This window comes from Rosa chinensis, chromosome 2 (genome assembly GCF_002994745.2).
Source record: "Rosa chinensis cultivar Old Blush chromosome 2, RchiOBHm-V2, whole genome shotgun sequence".
NCBI classification, from domain to species: Eukaryota; Viridiplantae; Streptophyta; class Magnoliopsida; order Rosales; family Rosaceae; genus Rosa; species Rosa chinensis.
In genome coordinates, this window is record NC_037089.1 from 72737618 (window position 1) to 72761363 (window position 23746).

Below are 23746 nucleotides of genomic sequence, written 5' to 3' on the forward strand. Positions count from 1 at the left end.
TCTATGCACTGTAATCCTCTATATAAAGAGGCCCCTATTATCAATGAGAAAGCACAGTGATTTCCTCTCAATTTCAGTTTCTCTAAAACAGGTATATCTATATGGACCTCCCAACTTTTTTTTTTTTTTTTGAACTTTTAGGCGCCTAAATGTTGATCACCATTGATGCAAGATTACTTGTAATCTTCGTTGCCTTTGATACCTTAAACTTCGTGGAAGATAATCTTTGTTACCTTAATCCATGCAAGATTACTTCCCTAATTTGTGTACGATTACCTGTAATCTTCATTGGTTGCAGAGACTAGGAAGGCTTTGTTGCCAATAACCAATAGGAATTAATTTATGCATTGCCATGATGAGATCGACTTAATTAATTCATGTTTGTTGATGTATGCAGTTCAGTTGCCCTGAATTTTTTTTTTTTTTTTAGTTACGACTTTTTAGAAAATTGACCCTTTCATGGTCAAATTAATTCATGCACTTTTATTCATGAATGATTACTAAATGTATGCATTGTCATGAAGAGATCGACTTATAAGAGACTGCATGCAGGCTTATTTCTTTCATTAGATTTTTTTCTTTGTTCTTTCTTTAGCTCTAGCAATTAGTGGGTTGTTTTTATGTATAATTTGTTGTGGTTTGGTTAAATTAAATGCAATGTACATGGCTCGTTTTATAGTCCTGCTTGCAGCACATTGTTTACTTGTTTCTTCATATGCCCAGAAGATAGAAATCCTTTCAATCAAGTCATGTCAGTTTCAATAAGTTCATCTTTTGTCGAGAAACAAGTGATTGGGCCTGAAGATGGAGTCGAGCAGATTCAGGTACTTCCTGCAGTTGAGGATAAGTATGGTGGAGTTGTTGTGGAATTGAAAGGTGATCAAACCTTGGATTCTGAGGTTTATTCTTCTTCGCTCAGATTTTCAATGTCACAATGGAAACAAAAGGTATTAACGGATTAACCTAACTACTTTAATTAAACTCGAAATTTGAATCTTAATGATCCCTTATGTCTATTCTTTACTTTAAAAAGTTTAATTGTATTTTGTAGGGGAAGAAGGGCGTTTGGATCAAATTGCCTAAGCAACTCTCGAACCTTGTTGATGTGACAGTTAAGGTATATTCTACATTGAATTTTTCATTATCAAAATCCCATGAACAGTCTGGAACTCATTCATTATTTAACATGAAAATAATTTCTTATTACTTGACAACGTACCAATTATACAGTTTCCTTTTGTTACTGGTGCAGGAAGGATTTAGGTACCACCATGCCGAACCAGATTACCTAATGCTGGTGCATTGGATACCTGAAACAGTTGATCCTCTTCCTCCAAATGCTTCACACCGGGTAGGCATTGGTGCTTTTGTCGTAAGCAGTAAGAGAGAGGTACAGCTTCTGCAGTTAAATCTAATTTCCCTAGTGCACTAAATATAACATCTAGAATGGAAGTTCGAATTTTTGACATTTAAATCTTTGTCTTTCTGACATTGTTGGTGTCTGAAACCACTGTTCAACCTCTTATTTGAATTTTTTAACCAGAACTTGATATGGTATGTTCTTTTGATAGCATAACCATATTCGTACATGTTTCAAATGTAACACAAAGCCATTTTATGGCACCAGCCCAGGCAGTTTAATTTTCTATCAAATTTTTGATGAATGACAGTTTTATTGCAAAACAGACAATTAGGCTAGACAATGATAGAATAACCTAACTCGAACTAAACAGAATCTGAGATTGGATAGACAATGTGCATGTTTGTTGCATATATTCATCTAAGCAAATAAAAGTTTAGAAACTACGACTGCCTGATATAATTCCTTAAGTACGTACTTATACATCAGTACTCATCATTTTTAGTAACACAGTGATTTTCTTACTATTGAAATTGTTTGTTACGATACTGTGTTTGCATTGCTACATACAGTTTTTGCAGTCTAATGTTTTTTGTTTGGTATATAGGTGCTTGTGGTTCAGGAGGCCAATGGCTTTTTCCGAGATACAGGTGTATGGAAGCTGCCAACTGGAGTTGTTGATGAAGTGAGTACATATGCAACTCCTATCAAATGTTTTACTATACATTTAAGTTTATCTTCTCATAAATGTGATTAAAAATTTTCCCATATCATAGGGTGAGGATATTTTCGCAGCTGCAGTTAGAGAAGTCAAAGAAGAGACAGGAGTAAGTGATAACTGCTTGAAATATATATAGTACAAACAAATTTGCTATGAAATTCAAAAGTAATTCTAATTTCATTGTTTTTATTTTGCTACAGATTGAGACAGAGTTTGTGGAAATGTTAGCATTTAGGTAAGAAACTTGCCTTCGATTAAAGATCTATGCATACTGCTCTTGTCATTTTCGATTTGTCCCCTCTTTTATGTTATCTGATGATTCTGATCTACATCTCCCTACAGGCACAGCCACAAGGCATTCTTTAGAAAATCGGATTTGTTTTTCATTTGCATGTTAAAACCACATTCCTTTGAAATCCAGAAGCAGGATTTAGAGATTGCGGCAGCACAGGTAAAATTTCTGTTAGATGAAAAAATCCATCATAGAATATATGACAAAACATAGCATGAATGTTATATATAGTCACTCAATGCAGAATTCAATTCAAAATTTGAGAAACTATTCTAATGTGTTACTTTCTGGGAATAATTTTCAGTGGATGCCGATTGAGGACTATGCAGCTCAACCTTTCGTCAAAGAAAACAAACTGTTTGATGATGTAGCACAAATATGTTTAGCGAAATTGGATAAGGACTATGCTGGTTTTACTTCTCTGGCAACAACTACTTCCTCTGGGAAAACCAGCTACTTGTACTTCAACAAGGGCTATATGGGAAACCTACGAAATTCTGTTAATGATCAGCAGCAGTAGAAAAGTTGACCTAACAGTTGCAAGAGCTGTCATATCTCTATGATAGCGAAATTTTTGCAAGAGCAGTCATTCTCATATCTCTATGGTAGCGAAAATTTTCATGGTAGTAAAATTTTTTTCAATACATCCATGATGGTGAATTGATGTCCTAACAGTTGGAAGAATGTCGTATATATGCTCACTATGCTAATGTTCTTAATTTACTAAAGCTGTGTGACTTTGGGATTATAGATTAGAAATCTGTTAATTGATTTGAGGCTGTTCTTCAAGCTATATGTGCCACTTCTCTGCCTCCTAACACATTACTGATTCTGCAAGCTCTGGTTTGCAGGGTTGTGACAGTAGACACTACCCAGATGTACCTAAAAACCACTATCTTTCTGGTTATCAAAAAGAAGAAACATTACATTCATTCAAAAAGATAAAAATAAAAAGAAGAAACACTACATATTGCTTCTGTGAATATTTATTCTTATCTCTATCCTACAATAAAATACAAACTTCTTTGATAGCGACTAACACCTGGCCAATGGTTTTAATACAAAGTGCTCTTGCATGACATCGATCATCCTCCAAAGTTTTAATTATTCATCCAACTTTGGTGGGTTTATTATCTCATCTCTGTAAGAATTGGGAAACAAATTGTTTTTTTCGATGAGATTAGGAAACAAATTGTTAAATCCTTCCGGGGGAGGCAATTTGCTTAAGACTGACATCAAATAATATAAAACCTAAATGAAACTATGGGCGGAAAAAAACACTATGAAATTGTTTTTAAGGCAGAAATACCACCGTGATTTTATGATGAGCAAAACAAAGCATATCCCATGCCTAGCCAGAAAACAAAAGGCACATCCCATGCCTCTAATGAATCTCAATTCTCTATTCCAATATTTAATCAATTAACTTAACAAAACAAAATTAGTGGCCCTTTCAAAAAACAAAAAAAACAAAATTAGTGGCAACTTTTAATGCACAAAATGACACAGAGCATGACAACTTTTAAGTGTTGTGGTGTGGTAGTATTGTAATTTCAAAACAAATGAACCTGCCCAAGTTAATATCAAAAAGCACTTGTCCTTCATTTCATATACAAGTACCAACTACCAAGTATCAGGTATTTTCAGAAATCCAATTCACCAGTGACTCCTCTCTTCAATTCACAGTCCATTTTCCAAAGGCTTCTTCATCTTCCGGGCATGGCTCTCAGGCAAGGCAAGTGGATCAAGGTCTGTTCCCTACTTACCTTACAACTTCTATTCTAGATCATCATCACTATCTTGTCATCTTTGCAATATGACTCAACCTTACTTTGATGGAAAACCTTTTCTATACAATTGTGGGTTCTCTGCAAATAACTTAACCTTCAATGTTTTCTGATAACATGCTCATCTGGATTGTTCCCATCTTCCTCAAAACCAATGGAAAGTTGGGAAAACAAAAAATTCAATCTTTGATCTGTTGTAGAGGTTTAGTACATCACTTTTGACAGATTGGATTATACTGTTTAGTTATATACTTAGATCTACTGCAAATTATTATATGTGATCAAATTAGTATATCCTTTCTTTGTCTTAATAAACTTGTAACATTTGACTCTGATGCTAGATAGAATGACTGTCATTAGCCCATTACAGTACTACTTTTATACTAAGCCAAAAAAGTAAGTAGTACATGACTTGTTTGCTTCTGGTGTGGTTTTTTACCCACAGATATATGTCTACCCATATTAAAGCCACTGTAAGTTTCTTCTGTGATTCTGATTATTTATCAGAAGGCTGATATTTATAACAGTAAAGTGAGTATTGAGACCACCAAAATCTATTATGTTGTATAGTATGTCATGCTGCACGGGAAATACTTGATAACTCCTCGTCCTTTCGAGTGTAGAAGCATTTTGTGGGTCAATAACGAGATGACTTTAGTTAACAAAATGATGATTGTTCATATCAAAAATATGAGTTGCATGTTTATTTAAATCTTCGCATATATTTCTTGTAGCATCCCATATCAGACATCGATTATATTATAAAAACTCTTGATTCTCGGTTATTGACCAAAAATTTGTGTGATATGAGTAGATACCTAGAAATCATATATATATATATATATATATATATTGCACAGTTATATAATCAGTATAAGGGAAAAATTCACCAACGGTGTCTGGACACTTAAGGGACTTTCAGAATGATACATGAACTTACAAATTTATCAATGTGATACCTGAACTCATTTTTTCGTATCAACATCATACCTATGACCAATTTCTGTAACGGCTCCGTGACGGAAATTGGCCGTAGGTATCACATTGATACGAAAAAATGAGTCCAGGTATCACATTGATAACTTTGTAAGTTCAGGTATCATTCTGAAAGTCCCCTAAGTGTCCAGACACCGTTGGTGAATTTTTCCAAATTTTGCACGTGAGTCACTTAATGAAGACAAAATGACCGATTTACCCTCAAATTCTTTCTTTCTTTTCTTTTCTTTTTTTCTTTATTCTTCTTTCTTTCTTTCTTTCTTTCTTTCTTTCTTCTTCTTCTTCTTTTCTGGTTTCTTCTTCCCCTGATTTGAATCATCAAGATTCAAATCATCTTGCTCGTCCGATTCCCACAGTCGATCGCTGATCAAACACCGCCGCTGCGTCTCAATCCACCTTCATGCACCACAGATGTTTCTGGTTCCCCTAACTTCAAATCTTATAGCAAATTGAAATTGTGGATTGAGGCTTCACCGTTCACTCCGAGTTCATCCCCGCCGCCGCCGCCGCCGCCAATGACTTGACCACCACCACTCTCGTTCTCTCCTCCGACCCCCTTTTACACACCATTGATAAGAAACTCAGACCCCGCCAGCCCTGCACTCTCAAATCACAGCTCCAATCACACCCCTCCATCCTCTCCTTCTTCCCGACATGCAACACCACCTCCACACCGATCCTCACCTGCAACTTCATCGGTTTAGCCGACAACTTCGGCCTCTAGCCCAACTTCGATCAGAGGCAATTTTCGGCAGACAAAGATTAACAACTTCGACCTCAACACCATCCTCACCTGCAGAAAATTCGAGCTATTCTTATTCACCAGCTTCGCCACTCCGCTGCTACCCACCGTTGTGCCTCACCGATTAGTAAACAAAGGACTCGGAGCCTCCACCATAGAGAAATTGAGGCTCACGTTCTGCGTGTCCTGCGCGGCCAATCGACGACCTTGAGCCTCCACGATTTCGCTAGCGGTGGAGGAAGAAGCAGTCCTTATCCCCAAACTCAATCAAGAAGCAGCGGAGGATGACGTTGTTGTGCGGTGGTGGAGGTTGTTGTGGTCAAGTCATTAGCGACGGCGGCGGGGATGAACTCGGAGTGAACGGTGAAGCCTCAATCCACAATTTCAATTTGCTATAAGATTTGAAGTTGGGGGAACCAGAAACATCTGTGGTGCATGAAGGTGGATTGAGACGCAGCGGCGGTGTTTGATCGGCGATCGACTGTGGGAATCGGACGAGCAAGATGATTTGAATCTTGATGATTCAAACCAGGGGAAGAAGAAACCAGAAAAGAAGAAGAAGAAGAAAGAAAGAAAGAAAGAAAGAAAGAAAGAAAGAAAGAAGAATAAAGAAAAAAAGAAAAGAAAAGAAAGAAAGAATTTGAGGGTAAATCGGTCATTTTGTCTTCATTAAGTGACTCATGTGCAAAATTGGGAAAAATTCACCAACAGTGTCTGGACACTTAGGGACTTTCAGAATGATACCTGAACTTACAAAGTTATCAATGTGATACCTGAACTCATTTTTTCTTATCAATGTGATACCTACAGCCAATTTCCGTCACGGAGCCGTTACGGAAATTGGTCATAGGTACGACATTGATACGAAAAAATGAGTCCAGGTATCACATTGATAACTTTGTAAGTTCAGGTATCATTCTGAAAGTCCCTTAAGTGTCCAGACACCGTTGGTGAATTTTTCCCTCAGTATCACAAAGAAAGATTCTTATTTGCATTGGTAAATCCATCTCCTTGTATCAGCTTGATCAAGGTGGAACTGGGCCTGGAGCAAGAAGCTCACATGCCATAACCCTTGTTGGACAAAAGGCCTATGCCTTTGGTGGCGAATTCCAGCCACGTGTCCCGGTGGACAACAAGATGCACGTGTTCGACCTCAAAGAGCTGACGTGGTCTGCAATTTCCGGCACCGGCGATATCCCACCGCCACGCGTCGGTGTGACGATGGCAACTATTGGAAAAACCATTTATGTATTTGGTGGCAGGGACAATGAGCATAAGGAGCTCAATGAGCTTTACTCCTTTGACACATCTACAAACAAGTGGACCCTAATTTCCAGTGGGGATGCAGGCCCCCCTCACCGGAGCTACCACTCGGTGACTACCGACGACCGTCATGTGTATATTTTTGGGGGCTGCGGAGTGGCCGGCCGCCTCAATGATCTATGGGCTTACGACGTTGTTGATCAAAAGTGGATCCAATACCCAACACCGGGGGACAATTTGAAGGGAAGAGGTGGGCCTGGACTCCTAGTGTCCCAAGGAAAGATATGGGTTGTGTATGGCTTTGCTGGAGAGGAAGCAGATGATGTACACACATTTGATCTAGCCCATAAAGAGTGGACCCAAGTTGAGACAGGTGGGGAGAAACCAACCGCCCGAAGCGTATTTTCTACTGTTGCAATTGGGAAATACATAATTGTATACGGTGGAGAAGTTGACCCCAGTGATCTAGGTCACATGGGTGCTGGAAAGTTTACCGCTCAAGCTTATGCACTGGACACAGAGACATTGCTGTGGAAGCAATTGGATGATGGATTGGAGTCGAGCCATCATCCTGGACCTCGCGGTTGGTGTGCATTTACGTGTGGGGAAAGAGATGGCCGAGTGGGACTTTTGGTCTATGGTGGGAATTCGCCGAGTAATGATCGGCTTGATGACATTTTCTTTTTCACTCCTTATTTCGAAGCAGATGAAAAGCAATTAGCTTAATTATAGTTTCATATAAAGCGAGTGAAGGTGTTTGTGTCCACTATATGTCTCAAAAAACAAGACGAGATTATGGGTTATGCATGTGTGAAAATAAGACCCAGTAACCTTTGTCTGATGTCAGGAACGAGGTTGTATTCATAATTTAGTAAATTATGGATTTTGTAAACTGTTGTAATAGTTCGATCATTTCATCTTTTGTTGATCTATTGTGTTCAAATCTCTTGCTTGCTGCTTTGGATCTTCATTCGATAAAGATAGTTATAAGTCCTTTTTAAGTTGCGCGAATTCTTTAGTCCTCGTGACACTTTATAAGCTAGGAGTTCATAATCGGTTGTTTATTTCCTATCTAATTCATGACACTTTCTAATTTTGGCATTTGACAACCTTGGCATGAAACAAAGGTTTTATTAGAAAAATTTAAGACTACACACGTAATTATTGGTTCATTATATTTTGGCGGCTATTATATTTTCCAATCTAACTATAGGAGTAGCCATCTGAAAGTCAGAGCCATGAGCCCTGGAGAAAAGTTGGCAGGTAGTACTTAGTACCAGTCTACCTGAAAGTCAGAGTGAGTTTCAGAGCTAACAATGGTACTCAAAATGAAAAGGAGCAGGTTCCATGGTTCAACATTTCCTAGGTGGCTCCAGACTTACAGTTATTTTTTAGCTTGGTGGTTATATAAGACCAAGAGTTTTATGGATTTTCTTGGATCAAGAACCAAGATTAATGCTTGCATTTCTCAGAGATAAAGAACAAAGCTTCTAAGCAGCTTTGTTGTTGTTTGTCTACACGATTAAGCCAACATGGCTTTACGGTTGGGACATTGTTCTTCTTTTCTTGAACCTAATTCTTTGAAGCAAGAAGCTTTGACAACAAAGAGGTTCTTGAGCAGTCGGGGTTTTCAGAAAACTTCAAGCGTTCAATACAAGCGTTTTGAGATCAGAGCTTCGGCTTCCAATGTACAACCTCTGAATGCTGCTTCTTTGCAGGCTGGTGAGTTCTTTGCGTTGCTTTTCATATGAAACAGTTGCTAAATAAAGATGATGCTAGCGGATCAACTGTTTGATAAGATGTCTCTGTGAACTCATCTTTGCCTAATTAAACTAGGGAAGTTACCTCTTTTGGAAGTTACCTTAATTGAACCTTCAATGTGCTTAATCTTGGGTCCTAATCAACCTTTTTGTCTTCTTTTGTTCAAATAAGCATATGCTCTTTCTTTGCTGAGTATACTGCAAAATCCAATGTTATGTACTTGGGTCCTATATCTTTTGGACACAGTCTAATTTCTAATAGCTGAATCTTGAATATCAAATGCTTAACCTTTGTTTGCTTGATGGAACAGGTCCAACAGCAAATGTCTTGGATGCTGAACTTGTCGAAACTCCAGCTAATAAGGGGTTCAGTCCATTCTTGGAAACAGAGAAGGACAAGTCTACTCTCAGCATTGTAGTTGTAGGGGCTTCTGGGGATCTTGCTAGAAAGAAGATCTTCCCAGCTCTTTTTGCTCTTTTTTACGATGATCATCTACCCCAGGTCCCATTCTACTTTCACATTTTACTTTCTATCTTCAAATCATACTAGTCTTGCTGAATTATACTTTGGTACTATTGATTGTTCTACTATAATTGAAAACCTTCTATTTCTAATATTCAGAATTTTACAATCTATGGCTATGCTCGGAGTGTGATGACTGATATGGAGCTAAGGAATGTAATTAGCAGAACCTTAACATGCAGAATAGATAAGAGGTCGTCCGCTTTTTATCTCAGTGACGTTCTTTTGTGTGATTTCCAATCGTCCCCTCTATTCTGTCTCGTATTTTAGTGCTTATCAACATATTGTATATAGGGAAAATTGTGAGGAAAAGATGAATCAATTCTTAAAGAGATGCTTTTACCATTCGGGTCAGTATAGCTCGGAGGAGCACTTTTTAGAGTTGGACAGCAAGCTGAGGGAGAAAGAGGTACGGCAAACTCCTGCACCTTATGTTAAATGACAAAATAAATAGAATTTAGAGACTGCTGTTTGAATATTAATGCTACAAATTCGGGTCATGTCTAAAGTTTTGAACTAAACGAAGTACCCTAAAGTCAATTATGATATCTATAGAAACTGCATAACTGCATTTTCCTTTGAAGTTTATGTCTTAATCACTTAATGAAAAGCTTCTTTCAGGCTGGAAGACGATCAAATAGACTGTTTTACTTGGCAATACCCCCAGATGTGTTTGTGGATGCAACTAGATGTGCTAAACATCGTGCTTCTTCAGAAAATGGATGGACTCGTGTCATTATTGAAAAGCCATTTGGTCGTGATACAGAGTCATCCAGAGAGCTGACCAGAACTTTAAAACAATATCTAACCGAGGATCAAATATTCAGGTACATTTTTCTGCATTTCAGTTCTATGACAGAACTTGTAACATGAGCTCACCTCCGGAGCATTTTTGACAGTGATTTTATTATGTGGACAGAATTGACCATCAGTTGGGTGAGGAACTGGTGGAGAATCTCTTGGCACTTCGTTTCTCAAACCTGGTTTTTGAGCCTTTGTGGTCCAGGAACTACATCCGCAGTGTGCAGCTGATTTTTTCTGAAGACTTTGGGGTAGAAGGGAGAGGCAGGTTAGTTACTTAGTTTAAGATATTCCCAACTGCCGGTAGTCTTGTCAAATCCTGTCTTTCTTTCATTAAGAAAGTTGCCTAACTGTGCTAATATTATAGGTACTTTGAAAATTATGGTATCATCCGGGATATAATGCAAAACCATCTCCTTCAAATATTGTCATTGTTTGCAATGGACACACCTGTCAGCTTAGATGCTGAAGATATACGGAATGAAAAGGTATCATGCACATTTCCTTTCAAACTCTACCGCTAATTATATTACCCTATGTTATATTGTGGTGACTGTTCTTTTGATTGTTTATCAGGTTAAGGTTTTACGTTCCATTAAACCTGTTGAACTCAAAGATGTCATTGTGGGTCAATATAAGCGCCATTGCGAGGGGAATGTTTGCTATCCTGCTTATACTGATGATCCAACTGTTTCAAATGATAGCCTCACACCAACTTTTGCAGCCGCTACTATGTTTATTAATAATTCACGATGGGATGGAGTTCCAATCATGCTGGTAGCTGGCAAGGCTCTTCAGTCAAAACGGTTGGTGTCTTTCTTGGTGTGCCTTCCGCTGTTGGAATTGAAGAATAAACTGACCAATGTATGATGTTTTTCGAATGATAATGCAGAGCGGAAATCAGAGTTCAATTTAGACATGTCCCGGGAAACTTGTATAATCGAAACTCTGGAACTGACTTGGATAAGGCTACAAATGAGCTCGTGCTTCGTATACAGCCTGAAGAAGCTATCTATCTGAAGGTTAACAACAAGGTTCCTGGACTTGGAATGAGGCTGGACCGTGGTGACCTTAATTTGCTGTATAAATCAAGGTAAGAAATTGAATTTACACAGACATAGTAGTATGGTACCCTATTTCTTGTTCTCCTATAATTGTGAGACTGCATATATTAATCTTGAAAATGAAACAACTGTGTCCACCATTAATAGACTATAACTTAACTGGGGTATTTATGAAGGTATCCAAGAGAGTTCCCAGATGCATATGAGAGGCTGCTTTTAGATGCAATGAAAGGAGAGCGACGATCATTTATTAGAAGCGATGAGCTTGAAGCAGCTTGGGCAGTATTCACTCCATTGTTGAAGGAATTGGAAGAGAAGAAGGTTGTGCCAGAGCTATACAGCTATGGTAGCAGTGGACCTGTCGGAGTGCATTATCTTGCTGCAGAGCACAATGTTAGATTAGGAGATTTTGGTTACGAAGATTGAACGAATGAGGACTGCTAAATATATATTCTGTGTAGTAGGGATTTGATTGACATGGACAGACTACTCCATTGTCAGCTGTAAGCTATTGGTTTCTTTCTTTACTCTCAAAACTAAATCTGTTGCATGTATTCTTTTCCACAACATATGTATAAGGTTCAGTCAAATACTGATGTACAAAATCAAATTCAGATGTTTGTAACTATGGATGCTACAATTGTCAATATATGGCTGCAGTTTCCATCTGTAAATGATTGAGGTATATTCTAGTACTCCAGGTTATTATAGTGTTCTAGCACATATCTCAGACAACTCATACCACGCCATGAAAACACACTATAATAAGAAATCCAATCAAATCACACAAATTTTGTTCGTACTGCTTATTCTGGAGCCTAAGAGATTGGTTGTGGTTGGTGCAAATAATTTGGCCGGTTCCGCTTCCATCATTACGGACGACTCTCTTTTTTATTTTTCTTATTTAGAGTTAGTGCAAACGATATTTCATTGACAATGCAGGTGTATCTATTTATTTTATTATGCAAGGCTTTTGCCAGTAGAGGTTTTTCCTTTTTTATTTCCTTATGTGGGGCTATTGCGAATGAAAATTCATGGTCTCCTAACCAATGAGAGTTGGTTTAGTTGGTAAGGGCAGACTTGAGGTGTAAACTCACACAAGTTCGATCATGTTACCAACAATCTCTCATTTGATAGGCAATCTAGAAAATCTCCTGCATAATTCCATATCAATGGGCTGGGTTGGGACACTGGCCAGTTTTCCTGTTGGGTCGAGGTCGTAGGTTTGCCCTGACCCTGATAGTGTAGGGAAGCCTCCCTCTTACCTAAACTTTTTTACACCAAACAAAAAAAATCATGGCCTCCTAAGTTACAGCCAAGACAATTTCGTTGGAAATGGTACTTCTTTTTCATTTTCTTATGTAAGACTTTTGCCAACAAGCGGTTTGCTAGAAGAGGTTTACCCTTTTTTATTTTCTTATATGAGAGTACTTTTGACGATCAATAGTTTCCGGGAGAGGTTTAGATCATTCGTAAAATACAATATTCATTTACATCACACAAAATACATTGGGAGTCTTTTTTTTTTTTTTTTTGGAACTTTAGTATGGTACACTTTTTCTTTTTTCTTTTCTTTTTGATAACTTAGTACATTGACACTATACAAATCATGAACAGCCCCAAAAACTATAAGAAGACATTCAATTTGAATAAAACACTCACCTTCCAATTTTTCAATATTATTGTCTGCACCAAATGAAAAAAAGAATTCAAATCTCCCACCAGAAAATTCAACCTCTCAATCTAATAATCACATAAGCAAAACCCCAACGCACAAACTCAAACCAACCACAACCAATCTCCCGCCCTTCATCAATCCACTCACTGCATTATCATCCGCCTTGGCATCCGCCGAATCATCCTCCGACGGCGCGTCAGCATCGTCCTCTGACGGCGCGTCAGCATTGTCATCCGACGGCGCGTCGGCCTCCTTAGGAGCCGGAGCCGCCTTAGTCTTCACCACCTTAAACAGCTCCTTTGGCTGCAATACTTTGTCCACCTTGTAGATCACTAAAGGATCCTGATCCAGCACGGTTCCGGTGACCTTCGCCGTCACGACCTTGGTCTCCAAGCTCACCTCCTCACCGTCGTTTTGCACCGTGAAGTCGTACTTGTTGGCCTTGTCTGTGGCCAGAGTGTTGATGACTCCGTTGCTGGACTTCAACATCTGGAGGGACTGGTACACGGGGATGCCGTGGTACAAAACCAACGCCAGTTTTTGAGGTGTCGTTAGGTTTTTGTACTTGGGGGCGAAGGCAGTGATGACGGCGTCGGTGGGGCAGAAGACTGTCAGGCCTCCGTCGACGTTTGTCTGGAAAGTGGCGGCGGCACCGGTTGCGATCAGCATGTCGGAGAAGGCTTTGCAGCCTTGCTTGGCTAGGATGGAGGTTAGGTTCACGTCGCTTGGACCGGCAGTTGGCGCCTCTGCTTCAGCTGAAGTTAGGACCTGAAGAAGGTATTAATTCGTTTTACACATGGTGAATATGAGGTACACAAAACTCTTATTTCATTTTTACTTTTTTCAGGTTTTTGTGCGGACACTGTAAAATTATATATGTGCGCTTTCGATAGATTAAAGCATGAAATGTAGATCGATTCAATTTTAATAGCAAGTAATTAGAAATATTAGTAATATAATTTTATTTATGCAATAATTTACTACAAGCGTTAAGTCGATCCATCTTTTTGTGTCGTTAATTTAATATATTGTAAATGCGAATCATAACTATATAAAAGTCATAGATATGATATGTTTTTTTCCTAACACATTAGGCAAAGTGTTTTGCAACGTATAAAAAGGTGTCGGTGGACCAATTTTATTAACCTACTCATGAAAAAGAATCTACCACAGCTCAATGATTTTTGAGTAACTCTAATAATTTAAGTGGTTGAAAATTATTTTATTCATCAATTAGCTGTACTTTGGTCTAGTGGCCAAATTGAATTTAGATAGAATTTTAAATTTCTTGAGATCAAACAAGAATCAAATTGTCAGAACATAACAAGAAAGTTCAGAAGTTGTTGCTGTTAATTTTACAGTTGGATAAGGTTCTAAATTGGTGGAGAAAATGTTCCAAATTGTGCAATGATGCCTAAAAATGATGCTCTAATTATGTGTATATATGTACCTGACTGATTTGGAGCACAGAGATATTGTATGGGATCTCCTGCACAGACTTCTGGTAGAAGGAGTTGAGCTTCCCATTGTTATCTTCAGTACCGAACCCAACTTTACCACCCTTGAGGTTGGTGATGTTCACGTACCCGGTGGTCCCGTCCGCCGTGCCGGTGGACTGGAACATGCTGGCGGTCAAGGTGGAGCCGCCGGTGAGCTGGTGGAGCTTCTTGGCACCGAAGTAATCCACGAGGACGTGGAGGGAGAGCACATTCTTGAGGGTTGGAATGGATAGGTGCTTGGCGAGGATGGCGGACATGGCGGCATTGTCGATGGCGAGGACGGTGATGGTCTGGCGGCGGTTGATCTCGGCGGCGAGGTGGGTGACGGTAAGGTAGTGGTTGAAAGTGGAGAGCTCGGGGTGCTTGGCGAGAATGCGGGTGATGTTGTGTGCTTGGGAGGTGGAGGAGAGGAGGAGGAGGAGGAGGATGACGGAGAGGGAGAGAGCTAGGGTGGAGGTGAGGGGCCGTGGCGGTGCCATTTTTGGAAATCTAGGGGTGATGGCAACTTGGCAAGGGGGGAAGGAATAGAAAGAGGAAAGAGAGGTGAGGCTTTATGTGATTAGTGATGAGTGGTGGTGGTGCTTCACAAGTATATGTTCCCTCAAATTTTATGACAGCTTGGTTTGGGTAGGGATGAGGGTATATAATATAGTGATGGGTCCTTGGGATAATGGAGGCATACAGTTGTGAATTTAGGGAGTATCTTTGTGCACCACATTTTGTTCTTACTTTGGCAAAGATCTAAAGTCACCTGCTTAGAGGTATTTTAGCAATATTAACTATATTTTAGTTAAATTTTAGCTAAATTAATTAAAAAAAGGGGCCGTGACCACTTACCCAATTTTAGACAAAAAATTGCCCACTTACTCCACCAAGAGTTATTTAACTCCATTTACCCAATCTAGCATCTATGGACAATATTGCCCTCATACTCTCTCTCTCTCTCTCGACTCCCATCAACCTCTCTCCTCCCCTTGCTTCTGGAAAGCCCTCGTCGGAATTCGAATCGGACCCACCGGCCACTGTCGTCGGCGATCTCTGAGTCTGCGACCTCCGCTTCTTCTTCCTCGCCTTCCTCCTACTCCAACTCACTGCTTCTTCCTCTTCACCAACTCGTTCTCCCCAGCCAGATTCCGATTCACCATCTCCGTCCTCCGATTCACCTTCACCCTCCAAGATCCGCGACCTCGCCCGCCACGTCAGCGCCAAGGTCTTAGAAGCTAGATCAAAGTCTGGGAGGCTCCGGTGAGGAGGCTGGATTGGAAGCCGGAATGCAGGCGGTTGGGATCGGTGCTGCAGATGACTCCGGTGAAGGGGAGGCGGTGCTGCAGTTACTTATGGGCTGGCGGAGACGAAGGACGATCTGGTGGGTAGGACGTCGGGAATTTTTTTTTTTTTTTTTTTTAATTTTGATGGTCTACTGGGGGGCAGTAGACACATTATTGGCCCCCAGTAGACTTTGATACGCGGGACAGGGATCACTATAGTGTGGTGTTTTGATAAGTTACATGTTGTTTTCTGTGTATTAAAGTCAAATTATCTGTGAATCCTACAAAAATGTGCATTTTTTGTGGTCTATTGGGAGGCAGTAGAGACATTGGACTTTGTATTGGGAGGCAGTAATATGATTACTGGAGGGCAGTAATATGATTACAAATTGATCAATTGTTCCTGTAGTGTATTCATTTTGGTTTTTGGAGTTCATACAATTCACTGGACGGCAATAATATGATTTTTGGGAGGCAATAATATAATTACTGGGGGGCAGTAATATGATTACTGGGGGGCAATAATAGCCGGATTCCGGTCACCGGTCGCCGGAACCCGGTCACCGTTCGCCAGAGTCCGGTCGCCGGTCGCCGGAGACCGCGCCGGCCACTTGTCACCGGAGCACATCAAGGTGGAGGATGACTTCTCTCTCCAAGTGAGAAAGAATGAGAGGGCAAAAAAGTCTCAAAAAAAAAGGAAAAAGAATTAATTGGGTAAATGGGAAATAATCCCTTAGAGTGTTTTGGGTAAATGGGGTTAAAAAACAGTTGGTGGAGCAAGTGGGCAATTTTTAGCCTAAAATTGGGTAAATGATCATTTTCCCTTAAAAAAATTATTTAGCTAGGCACTTTTAAAGTACGTCTGCATCAGTTATATCTATTTTAACATTTTTGAATTTATATTATTTTTTAAATAAATATTAAATAGTTTAAATGTATTTATAAATCACATAAAATAACTTAAAATGTATGTTTTAAATTATAGCAAACCATACATAAGCCCTTGACAAAAGATAAATTCACAAATACATCCCTACAAGTTGATTTAGAGTTTATAAGGACAAAATTTTACACATAAGGACAAGTTGTTATTTTGTTGTCATGTGTCAATAAGACGTTTACAATTCTAATCTTCATGCATGGATAACTAAATATTAATTCTTTAATTCAATCTCTTTGATGTTCAAATCCTACTACTGCACTCGCTGCACTTATACTCATCCAGTTCTGCTACTACACTTGTACTCGTGTTCTGCTACTACATTTGTCATCGTCTAATCCTGCTACTGCACTCGTCCAATCTTGCTACTGCAGTCGCTGCACTGATACTCGTCTAGTTATGCTACTACACTTGTACTCGTGTTCTGCTACTGCACTCGTCAAGGGCGGAGGGAGGTAGAGGCACACTAGGTCATGTGCCCTAGTTATGATTTTTAGGTTTATATATATCATATGGTACGAGATGAGTGAATGAAAGATGGGTTTGTTCGGTTGATAGAGCACAAGGCTCTCAACTTCATTTTTGTGAGTTCAATTCCTGCATTGGGCAAAATCAAAGAAAGAAGACAGATCAGTTTTGTCTTGGACCCAAGTTTTGACCTTTGATAATGTAATACTCTAATTCCTGAACTCTTTTGACATGGATCATATAATTACTTTTAGTTAATCATTTATAATTTTTTTTATTTATCGATTTTCAAGTTTAATACGAAAATTATTAAAAAATATTTTATTAACATTAATAACGACTATCATCCAATTCTTTTGTCAATTATAAACCTTTTTTTTTTTTACAGAGATGTTAAAATACTTGAAAAGAAAATTAAAATTAAATTACGTTGCAGAAATTGACACGTATAAGTTATTCATTAGAGTAATTTTGATATTATTATTTTCATTTTGTGCCCCAGTACACTTAAATTTCTGACTCCGCCACTGGCACTCGTCATTGTCTAATCGTATTACTGCACTCGTCCAATTCTGTTACTGCACTCGCTGCACTCATACTCATCCAGTTCTGCTACTACACTTGTACTCGTATTCTGCTGCTGCACTCGTCAACATCTAATCCTTCTACTGCACTCGCTACACTCATACTCGTCTAGTTCTGCTATTGTACGTACTCGTACTGATCTTGCTCTGCTATTGCATTCGTAATCGTCTAGTTTTGCTACTGCATTCGTAATCGTCTAGTTCTGCTACTGCATTTGTACTTGTCCAGTTCTGCTACTGCACTCGTACTCCTCCAGTTCTGCTACTGCACCCGTACTCCTCCAATTCTGCTACTGCTTGAAGATTAAGACAATAGTGAAGGTGAGTTCTGCACTTCTGCTACTGCACTCGTACTTCTCTAGTTCTGCTACTGTACTCATACTCCTCTAGTTCTACTACTGCTTTAGAATAGTAGCTGTAGCAGAACTGGTAGAAGTTACTACCAGCTCCACCGTTCAACTCGAATGAGTCGTAACTAGGACCCTGGTCATCAAACCGCCACAACTCACAGATGCCAGACGAGTCAAACTGTGAGCCTAGGAAATTTATTTGTTGAGCTAAGTTGAAATTGTTGGCGAATTAATTTACGATCTCATTATTTATTAAGTGCTCGAGAATATTTTTTTTAATTTTTGACAAGTTGAAATTATTGATTTAAGAGTTTGATAATAAAGTACGTGACAGAACGAGTTTGTGAAATTTTCGGATACCTGAGCTAATTTTTATGAATTTAGAAGTTTTTGCATTAAAGAAATTATTTAAGAAAAAAAAAAGTCATAAACTTTTGATCATGGCATCTCAGTAATTTTAACAAAAAATTGTATTAATTCTTAATTACGCCTGAAATCTCATAGATTAGGTGACTCCATTCTCCTTTGGCCTAGGTTTTGTGTCCTTATTTGTATAAATCTAATACAAGATGAGTTTTCTGTTTTTTTATTTATTTATTTTAAATTTGGTCTGTTACTTGTATGTAATTATCTATTTAAATTATAGAGAGTCTCCAATCACTCTCTATATTTAGGAGTGAGATAGCTAAAATTTACAATGGATAGTCAGTTATGAATCTGGTGCATGCAACTGTTAAAATATATAAAAAGTTAAACATGCTTTCTAAAATAGTTAAGGAGTCAAGATAAAAGGTTTACTAAGATGCACTAATCTTGGGAAATTAAAGATGAATTGAATGTGGCCGAGAAAAATTTCATATAAAATTGGAAGGTGAATGTGGCTGAATTTGTTTATGAATCAAAGTCTTTTATTTATTTATTCTTTTTTAAATTAAGGTTTTAATTATTATGATCAAAAGTTGATGAGTTGTCACCTGTTAAATAACTAATATCCTGGATGTCACATTTTCAAATTTTACTTGCATCATGGAATGAGTAGAGTGGAGAAAAACTTGTCTTTTCTACTAAAAAAGAACAAAAACTGTTAAAATAATAGAATTAAGGTTTTAAAATGATCATGATAAAAAAAAACATTTGAGGTTTCAAACTCAATGAATTTGCAAGGAAAATAAAAGAAAACCGGTTAGAGTATTTCTGATGTGTAAAGTTCTTTTTAAGTGATCTTCAACGTTTAAGTTCATGATATTGAGATGAGACTTATTTATTTTTCAAGTATATATTTATTCATAAACGTCAGAGAAATTATTGGTGAATAAGTTGCGCGAGTGTAATAACGGTACCTTAAGTCCTATAGAGTAGTCATTACCAAGTGGTCCAGTAGACTTGTTACGAATATCACATATAGAGTGTGTGCTCTTTTATTGTGTCAAAAATGTTTGCTCCTAGAAAGATCAATAATTGAGTTTTGAAGCTGTAAATGATGCATAATAGTTCAAAAATTCAAACAGACAGGCCAACGAGGTTTGGCTCAGTTGGCATGGGCGGCCTCGTGCTGGAACCCCCACCCGAGTTCGATCCCCGCTGCCAGCAGGCCTCGTTGGTTCGCGATCTGTAAGTACCTGCGGAAATCCATACCTGTGGGCTGTGTGACAGTTAGGTGTCACCGTAAGTCCTGCAGGGTTGAGGTTGTAGGCGTGCCCTGGCGATGGTGGTGTAGCGTAACCAAGCTCTCACCTAAACTTTTTGTAACCAAAAAAAAAAAAAAAAAATTCAAACAGACAGCGACACATGACTTGGCAATTAAAATCCTTCATAAAAGAAAAGAAAAAAGAAAAAAGAATCAAAACAAGATACATGCAATTTCACCAACACATCCTTTATTGTCCTAAAAGGATTAATTTGGGTTAGTTGATACTTAACTTTCCAAAAGATCAATTATCTTCTAATTTTAGGAGACTTTGCTCGCAATCCGTCTAGATCAAATGGGACGTCAAAATCACCTAGAGGCACATCAACAAATAATTAAAACAGAAATGTGAGAACTTCTACATAAAGTTAGATGAGATAGCAACATCATTATTATCCATGCTCATGCATAAGTCGATTAAATTAAGCTACAGGAACCCAGATTAGCAAGAGATCACAAAAATGAGAGGTTTAGTTTAAGCCATAAACATGTGTCGGCAGCAGTGCTCCTCCAGAAAGCCAGCCTGGTTTGAATAAACTTATCATGCTTATTAAGGCCTACATGGACAGCAATGGTTGGTGATCCCCCTTAAGAAAATTACAAATTAAAAAACATTCAATCATAGTATGATGTTGGAATTTTGTTTTCGAACTCTCTCTTTTTGGGTCCAGGCTACCTAGCTGTGAAATATTTTATATATTAACACGTTTTAAATTCGATTTGGTTTTGTTGGCATATTCTTCGATCTATGTTTCAGTGATTGGTTTCGTTTTAGCGATCCTCGTGATTAACTTGAACATCACTGTGCTGTGCTTTATGATTCAGCTAATTTAGAAGTAACTGTGTGAGTGAATGATGTTCTCACTGGCTTTTACAAGTTGTCAGCTGCAGATTTTGTGTGAATGAAGTATTTAGAGCAACAAGGAAAAGGAAGGTGGCTTTGCTTGTTTAGAAGGGCAGGTATATCCGTATGTATATTGGACACTCAACTATATCGGAATGAAATGTACATCACTACATCTAAAGTTCGACAATTAGGGTCAAGCCCATATAGTATATCTTTTTCAACATTTTTTGGAAAATTGTGTCTAATTATTTTTCTCATAAGTATTATATAATTATGTGCTTATCTCTCTCTTTTTTTTTTTTATTTTTTTTTTTAATGTGCTTATCTCTCTTATTATTATCTAACCTTAGCATAGCTGCACATGTATGAGGAAATCGAAATAACGTATTAACATATATACGTACTAATATACAATAGTTAAAGAAAAAAACTGTTTTTTGAAACGTACTGGTGATTGAGACACAATTTGATAATTTGTTGATCGAATTCCTTCATAATGAATGAGCCACAGCCACTACAACCCAAAAGTAAAAGGGAAAGGCTCTCCTTCTCTTTATAGTCTTGTTCAGAGGACCGGGGCAGAGTCAGTGAGGAGAAAAGAACCATAAGAAATAGTATCTCAATTACTAAGTGCAAAACAGCATTCTTCAACTATCAGCTACTTTACTAGGATTTCTTGGGCAAAATTATATGGACACACACACACACAGCAAATATCTTTATAGAGAAGAAAGTCAATTTCTGCCCACAAAGTTGAATAATTCAGTAAGGGAGCCTTCTGGGCTATGGAACCACTCAAGACTTGACACATTAATCTTGAATTCTACAGAACCCCTCAAAACCAATGTAGTGAACTCGTGAAACATACATACACAAATACCATTTGGAAAACCAATGAGATTCCTATATATATAGAAGAAAGAAGAAGAAGACGAAGAAGAACAAAAGAGAGCCAAACATAAACAAAGCAGCAAAGGAGACTAAAAGAAATTTTCTTGAAAACTAGGAAATAAATTAGTCACAGATTAAATTTCACCCAGAAAGTAGCGACCTTGCAAACTAACTTAAAATGTCCTAGTATAAAATGCCTCAACTTAGTAACGCCACCCTAATTGTCTGGTCAGACAAAGAGACAGAAAGCTCTCAAGTCCGGCTTGCCCTTGTGGTTCCAAAAGCATGGGCAACTGACCCAAACATCGTTGATGGGCCCACGTGCCTCTTTAGGGCATTTCCATAATGGATCCATGGCTGTTTTTCTATAAATACCGTTAAACATGTGGGAGAGCCCAACTAAGCTTAGAAAGGTAACTTAGTCTCCAAGGCTAAGCCCATTAGGGTTCAGTCCCTCCAAAGACTCCGTTCATTTCCCATGGGCATTGTTCGGCAGTCTTCATTTTGGGCGCGAAAGCTTCAGAACAACTCTTTAAACCTACCCTAGCCTCTTCTTTAAATGTAAGCCTCCAAGGGTCCAATGACTAGTTCTTCATTCTCCAGAGAGGAGAGGCGAGGAAAGAAGAGAAAATAAAATCGATCATGTATGTGGTGAAGAGTGTTGAGAATGTGTATAAATATAACTCCCACATTGGAAATATAACTTTACTCATGTGTTTATAAGGTTTTGGGTCACTCAATCCATTGCCAATTGGTTTTGGATGTGAACCCCAAATTACTTTATCATGAAATCACCCGTGCATGGTTTCAGCGATGGTCACACGTGCTCATCGTCGCCTAATATAACTTGTCCACATGTATGGCTTAATAAATTGCCACATGTGCGGAGGTGTGTTGAGAATGTGAACAATTTAACTCCCACATTGGAAAAATATAACCTGTCTTACCTTTTAAAGAGGTTATATTTGGTACAGATGGTATAACTATATATAGTCAATTTGTAAAACTGGAGCTGGGATCTAGTTGGATATTAAAATAGCAAATAACTGCTAGTTTGGTCTGCTAGTGATTTCACAAACACACATATATATAGGAAGATGGAAGTGCCAAAAACCATTATCAATTACAGTCGCCGTGCTGTTAATTTTGAACAACCAATGTAGAGCTCCACTTACAAATACTGCAGACTTATCAAGAGTATTACCCATCATGATGAGGATAGTCCTGTATCCTTCTCCAATATTTTGTTCTTAACGCGTAAACCATGGATTTATAGATCCTAGTTTGGTCCAATAACGTAATTACCAACTTGTAGTCGTCATTATTATAGTCATAACGAAATCCATACTTCGTCTGCAAATACAGTTTTCGTATGCGTAGGTGTGGTAATTTTTTGCAATCTCTTGTACATGGATTCCGCAAGAAGATCGAAGTACCAGAGGCTTATACACATATATACCAAACCATCACAAGAACCTAAGATATCGAAATAGTACTCAGATGAAAAAAAAAATCAGGTAGTTCATCCTTGAAGAAATTGATTGAGGTACTTTCATTGGAAGCTTCAAAACAGTAGCATACTAGACGTTCAATACAGCCATTTAGACTAGAGATAATCTTTTTCTTAGGAGTATTGGTACTACGGTCATCGTAACCATCCCAGCTGGTAGACATAGTAGTTAGATGTTTTTTCATGAATCAAGATAATCTTTTTCTTGATACTTCTGAACAGGGAAAGGCCAAAAAGGTTGTTCCAACACAGCAACTGTGGTTTGAAGTTTTGAAATCCCAGATAGAAACGGGAACGTACTGCATGCGTACTCCCTATATGCTTTTTAAGGTGATTCCTTGCCATGTGCTTTTGATTCATGTAATGTTCTGATCTTCAGTGTCTCTCCTTTTGTAATTGTTATCTTCTTAGGATACTTGCAGAAAGAAAAGCAATCAGTAAAATTATCTCGGAAATGCTCAAACTTGTGTTCTGAGATAATCGAGTACACAAGTCCAACAGAAACTGCTACATGCAACCTGGCATTAATTGCTCTAGCTACCCTGATTTGTCAGGGAGAAGGTTAGGCAATTTTCGGGGGCTTAAACTTGTTTATTAGTTTAAGCCCTTTTAGTTCCTGACTGGGGGTCATCATATAAATTGTGATCTGTTCACTACTAGAATAAAGTTCATAGGAACTGATGTCTAATAAAAAAATTTCCGATGTCTTAGTGGG

General features: G+C 38.4%; 4 protein-coding genes across 4 annotated transcripts; 3 read left to right on the top strand and 1 right to left on the bottom strand.

The window, feature by feature from the left end:
* Window positions 1-474: 474 nt before the first annotated feature.
* LOC112189310 (nudix hydrolase 2) lies at window positions 475-2842 on the top strand. Its single transcript, XM_040513824.1, has 7 exons — window positions 475-947; window positions 1052-1117; window positions 1253-1390; window positions 1968-2045; window positions 2137-2187; window positions 2282-2316; window positions 2424-2842. Exons 1-7 carry the CDS (start codon window positions 750-752, stop codon window positions 2584-2586), a joined length of 729 nt encoding a protein of 242 aa, XP_040369758.1. The 5' UTR covers window positions 475-749; the 3' UTR covers window positions 2587-2842.
* Window positions 2843-3964: 1122 nt separating this feature from the next.
* Window positions 3965-8093, top strand: LOC112184344 (nitrile-specifier protein 5). Its single transcript, XM_024322601.2, has 2 exons — window positions 3965-4122; window positions 6919-8093. Exons 1-2 carry the CDS (start codon window positions 4093-4095, stop codon window positions 7885-7887), a joined length of 999 nt encoding a protein of 332 aa, XP_024178369.1. The 5' UTR covers window positions 3965-4092; the 3' UTR covers window positions 7888-8093.
* On the top strand, window positions 4014-11983 carry LOC112187722 (glucose-6-phosphate 1-dehydrogenase, chloroplastic). The gene is made up of 11 exons (XM_024326617.2): window positions 4014-4122; window positions 8375-8883; window positions 9233-9423; window positions 9544-9638; window positions 9739-9853; window positions 10066-10271; window positions 10364-10513; window positions 10613-10733; window positions 10822-11051; window positions 11138-11338; window positions 11486-11983. The coding sequence occupies exons 2-11, from the start codon at window positions 8694-8696 to the stop codon at window positions 11733-11735; spliced, it is 1749 nt and encodes a 582-aa protein (XP_024182385.1). The 5' UTR covers window positions 4014-4122; window positions 8375-8693; the 3' UTR covers window positions 11736-11983.
* An 844-nt stretch (window positions 11984-12827) lies between these two features.
* Window positions 12828-15099, bottom strand: LOC112189138 (fasciclin-like arabinogalactan protein 2). Its single transcript, XM_024328412.2, has 2 exons — window positions 14438-15099; window positions 12828-13755 (listed from the first exon to the last, which is right to left on the bottom strand). The coding sequence occupies exons 1-2, from the start codon at window positions 14963-14965 to the stop codon at window positions 13060-13062; spliced, it is 1224 nt and encodes a 407-aa protein (XP_024184180.1). The 5' UTR covers window positions 14966-15099; the 3' UTR covers window positions 12828-13059.
* Between the last annotated feature and the right edge of the window lie 8647 nt (window positions 15100-23746).